The following is an 8,933-nucleotide window of genomic DNA, read 5'->3' on the forward strand; positions in this document are numbered from 1 at the left end:
TTCTCATGTTGAACTAATGTGTGATACTAGGTCTTTGCATCTTCAATGATTCATCCCGGGAGCCATATGATCTGTCAGATGATGACACTAATTTGCAGAAGAAGTTCACACGTCTAAGGGATCATGCAGCTGCACTGCGAAACTACTGTATAATCCTGACCTTTCTTTCTTTTGTCTTCACAAGGTTGAAAGCGCTCTTGGTTCTGCTGAAAAGCTTGTGAGAGCATCACCTGATGAGCTGTTCCACTACTAGGGTGATCTTGTTCAAGCACTGGTACATGTTCGTTGTTCTGATGTCGTGATAGAAGGTGAGGAAGATTTTGCGGAAGAAAAGCGACAGAAGGCATTAGTCGCCTTGCTGGTAACCAGCCCATTTGAATCATTTTTGCTTTGCATTTTCTTCAGGATTTGGTACATGTGTATTTTCACATAATTTTTAACAAACCAATTCATAGATTCGTTGTATATGAATAACCGACCAAACAAAGACCGGTGATAATCAGCGTCATCCCGGACCTAACGAACATTTTAGTCTGAATTTATCTAACACTATGGGAATAGGGTAAATGATAACCAAAAGTTAGAAATCTGACATTATGATTGATCATACTATCTGTAATCCATACTCTTCTGCTTTATGGGAGTTAGTCTGTCGATCATCATGACCAACTGAAAATAATTAAACCGGTAGATCCCGACCTCAAATGGCGCGAGTGCTCTATGAAAGCATGGGATTTACCCCGCTAATGTACTTGTATTAGGACGTTCTCTACACGTTCGGAATAGATTATCAAGAAAATTTATCTAAAGTCTGATCAAATTCATTTAGATTCAGTTTAATTATAGTGTCTGTTCATTTTTTACATTGATTTTATCATATTATAAAATTGTCATACCATATAGTTCTTAAAACTGCATATGTTTTCCTGCTGCAAGTGCCACTGTTGTCACAATGCTGCAAAGAGACGGTGCATGGATGCATTTTTTAACTCTCATGAGTGCTTGTAGAAGAAGAATTGTACAATGCGGAAAGATGTTATTTGCATCTGCAAAGAGGGATCATATTTGTAGATTGATTCCATAAGAATCAGGTCACTCCTTGACTAATTCGATCTTGAATCATTTGCATTTTTTTAACATGGTTGGAGATGTCGTGTAGCAGGAGCAGGAGCTAATGGACAGTCAGTGAGCCCCAAGGGCGGTGGCCCCTGCAACATGAAGAAGACCATCCAGACAAAGGGGAGGTACACGGATAGCCAAGGATGCAAGGAGACGTGCAGGTCTGCGTTTCAGAGTTATCTCTTTCAGCACCAGCGATTAAATGGTCCGTAGCTGGTCAGGCGTGCTTGCATAAAATGTACTTTGTTAGTTGCTAGAGCCATGCTAGCTTTGTATGTTGTTCTTGCAGCCTCAACTAGCTAATTCTATTTAAAGCTAATGTTGTTCTATCCTTCCAATTACTGTTGTTATTCAGATTTTTTTCTTTTTTTGTTGTCATTCAGAGTACAAATGTTATGAGAATTTCAGGATTTTTGTCATATCTCCCAATTACCTTAATTTTGTAAGTTGTGTTCTAATTCAATTTTGATTTCCTTTCACAATAGCCTACTTTAAAGCTGTGTGAATCCATTATTTTCCTTTTGAGTTTGCTGTAGAGCAGTGGAGGCGAGTTGGGAACCTTTTTTTTTAACTTGGTGGATGTACTGTTGTAGCGATGGAGATTTGCCTGAATGTTGCTTTCCTCCGCGTGAAGTGCCTAGAATTCTCGAAGGCGTCAACAAGACCCGAAGGAGATTGACAAAGTGTAGGCAAGAACGTTGATCTCAAGTTCATTGTTGTCTTTTTCTATCTGAACATTTTCTTATTTGGAGTTGCAGTCAATTTATGGTGTATTGTAGTTTGTTTGGTTGCATCAATCAAGAGGGCTAATATGATGTATTGCAGATTGACAAGGTTTGGTTGCATCAACGAATTGATTTAAGACAAGATAACAATGGGAACCATTGTCCTAAAGTCAGCTGGATCATCAAAGTTCTCTGTGCAGCAAAGCCTGATAGGCGTGTTGGATGTTGCTGCATGTCTCAGCCAACAGAGTGATGATACTGCTGTTGGATCTCCAGCAACATGCTACCATAGCTCTTCGGGAAGCAAAAAGCTGAGAATTGGCAGATGACCGATCTCATGTTGTGATGTGCTTTAGGTGTGTTGCTCACCGTTCTGGCTGTTTTGTTGTTTCAAACATCTCAATTTAGTTTGGTCATTCGAGAACTATAGCGTGGTCAAGTGTATTGACTTTGTCGTTCAGCTCTCCGCTTGAGATTATTTTAGTTCTGATTTACTTTCATTTACTTTGTTTTGCAAGTAGCATGTCCTTAGCGTGCCACCGTGTCAGTACAATGCCAGTTTTTGTGTTTCATATAATGCTTAATTACAGTTGATTGTACCTTTATTTCTAAACAAACAAAATCAACTGTAATTTTGTAACTCAATGCAGATTGAATTATCATACATTCTGTATAAATGTAATGCCTATTATATATTTCTGAAGTGTATTAATAACTGGAGAATACTATTATGGGGCTAATCAGAATATGGAAATCCATGACATGTTCCGATGCACACTTATACTGATGTTAGCAAGAGATAGAATCAATACATTGATGTAGCATATCTGCACTGTTCATGTACACTGAAAGTGACTAACTCTATTGTTTTTTCCCCGCGCCAACTTAATACAGTATAGTTCCCATTTAATCTAAATTGAGTCAGTGATTAACTGGTTATTTCTTCTGCAATTGCTGCATCAAATCATGCGACATGCTTTCCCGTGAGCTAGCTTCTTCAATACATGCTTCTCTGAATTTCTACAAGCTAAATTAGTACATGCTTCTCTGAATGTTGGCCTGCCAATTGTATTGGATTTTTATATGTTATAATTTGCCCTATCTCCTCTTCCTACACCCAAGAAAAATAATTAGAAAGCATGAAAGATGCCAATCAATATTTTCTGCTGGATATGTCAATTGTTGTAGCTATTCCTACATCCATCGATAGGCCAAGATTTGTTTTTACAAAGCATGAAAGATGCCAAATATGCTGGATTGAATCCAAGCAAGATTCGAGGAGATTGTATGTAGGGCATTTATGCCAATGGATTACTGCATTTTTTTTAGTTTCTAGACCATTTGAATGGAAGAACTGTGCAGAATCTCTTTGACAATCTATGGAAAATGCACCTAAAATTCAGTACATGCTTCTCTGAATATCTTGAATAAAGTAAGCAAGATTTGTTCGTATACGTTGTCTGCCAATCGTTATTGGTACCATGCATGCATATGTTTCAGATTCTTAATCCAAGTGCCACTTCTATACGTGATAAGGTGAACTTTTGATTCTCTTTGTGCATGTTCATTATATTTGTAGCAGTAATTGACAGTGGTGAAGATCAGTCAATTTTGCAGCAAACTCATATTTCTAGACGAATATTCATGGTGTTGTTGTGGCTGCATTTGTATACTGCTGTTTTCCAACATGTTTGTGTGACAAGAAAATAATTAAACATCAGTCACGGTCGTCAATTCATCATTTTCCACATTTTTTGGTGACTACAGTATATAAATCACATCCCGACCACCACGGCCGCAACAGAGATCACAAGGAACATGAGAGAAGATAGCAAGATCCATAACCCCCTCCTACTCATTTATCGTCATACACAGTTTTTTTGCTTGTATTTGTTCAAGAATAAAAACATTGTGTATTCGTTTAATTCCTATGAAGTTCTCTTAAGTCATATTTCAGACGTGCATTGCACGTGCAAGCTTACTAGTCTGAACAAAAGAACAATTGTAGAGTGGCAGACTAGTTAGCCAACCATAGAATAGATCGAATGGAAGAGCATGAAAAATTCAGAAGAGCGGCAACTCAATAAGGGTTACACTAGCTTTGACATTCTGACAATAGCGAGGGCTCAAATGCAACTCACGTGAGTAGCTGAAAAAGCATCATTTTTCTTCCCCAAATTCTTTAAATTTCTGAAACATCATAACAACATGAGTTAATCTTTCTTCCTTAGATCACATTGCCTCGCAGCAGCAACAAAAAGTAGCAGCTAACAAGCCACGGCATCGCTAGGTTGCCGCAGGATGGAGCAGCAACACCTAGCAGCGGCCTGGTCGGAAGCATGAGGAGCGGGAGGAAGCGGTGGTCGGAGTCGAGGTGGCAGATGGAGCCGCACAACTTGTGCATCCGCGTCCAGCACCCACCGCCACCAGCCCGGCCGAACTCCATGAGGTCCACCCGCACCATGTCGCCGTCATCGTACTTCATCAGGATCTCCATGCAGATTACGTTCCACACCTCCTCCACATGGAAGCCCATCTTCAGAAGTGGGAACTCGCTCGGGAACCAACTACTCGATTTCATGATGCATAGACCACGCTCCTCCTCGTGGGACTGCCACACACGTCGAGGTCGAACTGTTGCACAAAATTAAATCAATAACTCGTGGAAAATATCTTCAGGAGGAAAAAGCATGTGCAAAAAGACTGGTAGATATTAAAAGGGTAATTAGAAGGAAGTTTAAGCTCCACATAGTAACATCTACCTTCAGGAGTCAAAACAAGTTCAAAAAGTAGATATCAAGTTAAGTAAGATACTGTCTAGCATAGGACTGATGGGCGACCAGGGGGAGGTGTGCCTTCTAGCGTAGGGTTGTACTGACACACTCAACATCAGGGAATTTCCAACGCGGGCAAGATCGAACTACACCAGTTCATGATGCGAAGGTAGGCTGCCTAACTCGTCGTCATAGAACAGACCCATGCGCCCCTCTCGAACTGATGCAGGCTGTTTTCCGGTGGAGGGAGCCAATTTAGTTCCGCTAACCAGAATCGCACTAATAACAAAACTAGCAAGATATGTAGAACTCTGTCGAAAATCCGCATCTGAGCCCGGGCTCAGATGCTCCCGCTCAGAAAAAATTCAAAACAAATACTAGAACAATTCAAAAAAATTCCATTTTTTTGTGTGGTAGATAATTTGATGCGTGAGGTCCGCTCCAAATTTCAACTCATTTGGATATCTGAGCATCTCTCGGCAAAAAAGACAAATCGGGTCAAAACAGTTCGTGAACAATAAACTTTTTTACAGACCCCGATTTTGTCTTTTGTGCAGAGAGCTGCTCAAATGTCCAAACGAGTTGAAATTTGCAGCGAACCTCACACATCAAATTATCTACCACACAAAAAAATTTGGAATTTTTTGAATTTTTCTAGTATTTGTTTTGATTTTTTTCGTCGCAGCGGGTGCAACTGAGCCCGGGAGCCAAATTGGCTTTCTCGAACTCTGTGCGCTATAGTAAATTCTCCAGGTAACCCATCACGCAACACAATACAAAAGGGAAAATGCATGATGTGCAAATAAGACCATGACTTCTGTACTTACTGGACAATACTATGTGAAAAAGTATAATGCTTTTTGAACTTTTTTTATGGACGAGCTTTATAATTCTCGAAAATGAATATCTGAACTACCCGACAGGGGTGTGGTAACAAAAATTCGGAAGAGTAGCAACTCAATAAGGCACCACACTAAAATAACAAAATGAACTGAATGAAAAATAATAATTGCACTGAATTAAAATCAGTATTCGTACTGAGTGTGTCACAAAAGATGAACTTGTGGGTCTGTCTTTTGCTTCCGTACCGGTGTAACAAATTTAGGATGACATGAATTTGTGTACATATAATAATATGAATGAGTGAGACAAGAGAGCAGTAAATGGATTTCATATTTTTCACCTTGAATTTAGTAATTGAACTAATAGTCTTTTTGTCGAATCACGCACTGAAGAACTGGTGCAGGTCATATGAAAAGAATACCAGAGGGAAACCAGAGGTGTGGCGGCACCACTCCAGCACTGGTGGCATTTATAACATTTCAAGAGAATCTGACCATACACTTGTTGGCAAAATGGAACTTCAAATAAGACATACAGACAAGATCGAAGGGCAGAGCAACTCGTCCCATGCAGCGATCAATTCCTTAATATCAACATGCCTATGGAACTTTAATTCAGTTTGAACTTTAATTGCTTCAGTGCAGTAGTAACATGCTTCAGTTCATAAACAATAGACGAATATTATAACTGAACCTTCTTTGAGAGGGAGAGTATTTAACATCGCCAATCTGTAGCCCGTCCAATCTCCCTCGTGCTGTAGTTCAAAGAGAAAACAAATTAGCGAGAGAAGAGTAGTAGAGAGGAAAAGGATAGAACGGATGCATGCACTCATAGATGTGCTTATCTATGAACTGATGAACTACACATTTTCATTACTTTCTCAACCAGAAGCCTGTACTACACTGACATTATAGTTTGAACCTCCAAAAGGCCAAACTTTTGTACAGAATGAACAAGATTCAGAAAAAATTCTGAATTTACTCACTTCAAAGAATTCAAGACTTCTACACGGGGGATCTAGCATGTGTGATAATGGCATGTGCGCGTCTCCCTCAGTCTCAATGCGGCCGCTCCCACTTGTTTCCTATCGAGAAAAAGAAGAATGAGGTTAGCAATGGCGGTTCCAAGGGAATTAATTAGCATGCATTTCATCGTGTGAGGTGGTCGATCGATCACGTTTGTGGAACCCCGACCGGCAGCCGGCTTGCCGGATACACAACTCATGGCTCTGCAGGATCTTGTCGACACGCTGCAGCTCCGACAGCAATGACCAGCGACAGCAACAACTCCTTAGGATCTGAAAATATAAATGAAAAATGAGATGTGATAGCTAAAGACCATGATGTGTCCTGGTAGCTCAAAATTAGGGTCAATCGAGGTACTTCCTGAGCAAGATTTCTGAACCTTGATGTACTGAACTTTTTAAAGTTTTGAGATTGAACTTTTGTTCTTCTTATTAAGTACTGACATTATATATATGTATACTGTTTGTGTCCTCCCTCAGAAATATTCCACAAACAGATGACATGCACAAAAGGTAGTTTTTTTCACACATGAAATGGAGCAATAGTGACTGTACACCGCACCTAATTCCATACAAATACTTTTGAGACATCCACTATCATGTACTACCAAACTGGCTAAATAAACAGCAGTGACTATCATGTGCACATATAATTTTTCAGGATTTCCTCGATGTTCTGCACATTAAAGTTGATGTACTGAAAAGAACGCAAAATTTGAACTGAAAATCAAGTAAAAGCTTAACTCTTATATAGTTCAAGTAACTATTTCGTAATTATATGTGTTAAACATGTGCTACACATAATGAAATGATACATTTTTTATCAGTGAATTTTTGTAATATATGTACTAGAACTTCTAACAGTATATATATACACATCATGTCATAAGCAAATAAGCGTGACAGAAGTTGAAGCAGAATTTCAACAAACAACAAATCGAACCACTGAGACGTTGTGAACCTCCAGAAAATTAGCATATGAACTGAGGAAAAAAATCTCACAGGACAAAATGAGCTAGCTAAAGCATCATTGTGCGGAATGATACATGTCTACTACCATGTGGGAGAACAAGCCGAACTGTCCAAAATTAAAAGAAAGGAAAATCAAAGCGCTAGGGAGTAGTGGCCTCCTCTATAATAAAAATCAAACTTTTTTCAGTACACTTTCTCGTTCGTCTTGCATGGTTCTACTAAGTTTTAGCACAATGAGATCTTATATTTCATCTTTTTATAGCAAGCCAAGCTAGAGTGCAGATAAATTAAAATACTTTGGATTAGAGACCATTTATAGAGCTAGTTAGCAACACGTTCTTCATCAGCAGCCCCGTACTGTCCATGTTGTTTCTCCCTTCCTGTCCAACCAAATCACATCGAACTTCACATGGGCAACATTAACACAGACCCAGGAGTTGAACTAGCAGTTGCAGGCGCTGCAACACAGAACAAGAGATGTCACGCGCGTATATGAGAGACCCATGAGGGTTTGTTTTTGTTTGATCTCATGAACTTATCTGGGACGTCGTGTTGAACTTACAACTTTTTCAATCATGAACCTTTAGTGCTACCAATTTTTCTTCTGCACTTACACCCTCTCCGAGTCTGAACTGATGCAATTATGTTTGAATAAGTTAATTGCTTTCCCCTCCTGATATAACTTAATTGCTTTTCTAAATAAGTTAACAATAAACACGATCATAAGAACCTCATTTCAGTTAAACAGGTACATGTCCAGACACCTAAAAAAATCCCAGAAAAATAGAAATCAAACACCCTCGAATTCCATGACTAATAGCACTACTAAAATCACCAAGGGTACTGCAGATTCGCAAGCTCACCTAAGATAAATGGAAGGAGCATCATTACTTGCGCTCCATTCCTCAGCACCAAGTCCTCCTCTAGCGATGCACAAACCAATAGAAGTGGCCACAAAATCAGCTCACCTACTTCACCAGAAGTAAGAAACAAATAGAAATTCAACTGCTAGAGGATGAACTTGCGCTGCCATGGGCGAGCAGGGAGGGCACCGAGACCAGCAATGGTACCAGCAGGCAGCAGAAGCCGGTTTAGCGATAAAGCTGGCTCTCCCATCATCAGTCCGCCAGCGCGAGAGGGGGAATGCCAGCAGGTCACGAAGAGGCCGGCTGCCTGGCTCGTCGTCGTGGAACTGAGGCACGCGTGCCTGTCGAACTTCTAGAGGGGGCGCAGATGGTGCCACCAAACGGCGAGCAGGAACTCCCCACAAATGTTGTCGAGGGCCAAAGGCGGAGGAGGCCCACCCCGGTGAGTCTCGCCGCCCAACCACGCCGGCCGGATCCGTGCCGTCAGACCCGCGGTAGGAACAGGTGGGGCGACTACCGGAGCCGGGGGGAGGATGGCGGTTGGGGGCGGGAGTCGGGGAGGATGGGGGCTGGCTGGTGTGGGGGAGGAGGGTACCGTGGCAGCGCGAGG

The 8,933-nt window shown here is 40.8% G+C and overlaps 2 protein-coding genes across 47 annotated transcripts; one reads left to right on the plus strand and one right to left on the minus strand.

The window, feature by feature from the left end:
- Positions 1-20: 20 nt before the first annotated feature.
- On the plus strand, positions 21-2,541 carry LOC123180834 (uncharacterized). Of its 32 annotated transcripts, none has more exons than XM_044592987.1 (6): positions 21-147; positions 254-308; positions 1,160-1,324; positions 1,503-1,561; positions 1,656-1,808; positions 1,945-2,541. In XM_044592987.1, exons 1-5 carry the CDS (start codon positions 124-126, stop codon positions 1,710-1,712), a joined length of 360 nt encoding a protein of 119 aa, XP_044448922.1. In that variant the 5' UTR covers positions 21-123; the 3' UTR covers positions 1,713-1,808; positions 1,945-2,541. The 32 variants fall into 32 exon arrangements, 10 of the variants coding, with proteins under 10 accessions (XP_044448922.1, XP_044448923.1, XP_044448929.1 ...); XM_044592988.1 differs by having other exon boundaries at positions 1,656-1,804; XM_044592994.1 differs by having other exon boundaries at positions 1,713-1,808.
- A 1,377-nt stretch (positions 2,542-3,918) lies between these two features.
- On the minus strand, positions 3,919-8,927 carry LOC123180831 (uncharacterized). Of its 15 annotated transcripts, XR_006491276.1 has the most exons (9): positions 8,528-8,927; positions 8,321-8,380; positions 8,188-8,221; positions 8,020-8,089; positions 7,768-7,915; positions 6,638-6,758; positions 6,447-6,545; positions 6,155-6,215; positions 3,919-4,478 (listed from the first exon to the last, which is right to left on the minus strand). XR_006491276.1 is itself a non-coding variant. In XM_044592983.1 (8 exons), exons 5-8 carry the CDS (start codon positions 6,683-6,685, stop codon positions 4,072-4,074), a joined length of 615 nt encoding a protein of 204 aa, XP_044448918.1. In that variant the 5' UTR covers positions 6,686-6,758; positions 7,768-7,915; positions 8,020-8,084; positions 8,321-8,380; positions 8,528-8,927; the 3' UTR covers positions 3,919-4,071. The 15 variants fall into 15 exon arrangements, 14 of the variants coding, with proteins under 14 accessions (XP_044448918.1, XP_044448917.1, XP_044448912.1 ...); XM_044592983.1 differs by lacking the exon at positions 8,188-8,221 and having other exon boundaries at positions 8,020-8,084; XM_044592982.1 differs by having other exon boundaries at positions 7,768-8,084.
- Positions 8,928-8,933: the final 6 nt, after the last annotated feature.

This window comes from Triticum aestivum, chromosome 1D (genome assembly GCF_018294505.1).
Source record: "Triticum aestivum cultivar Chinese Spring chromosome 1D, IWGSC CS RefSeq v2.1, whole genome shotgun sequence".
Lineage (NCBI taxonomy): Eukaryota > Viridiplantae > Streptophyta > Magnoliopsida > Poales > Poaceae > Triticum > Triticum aestivum.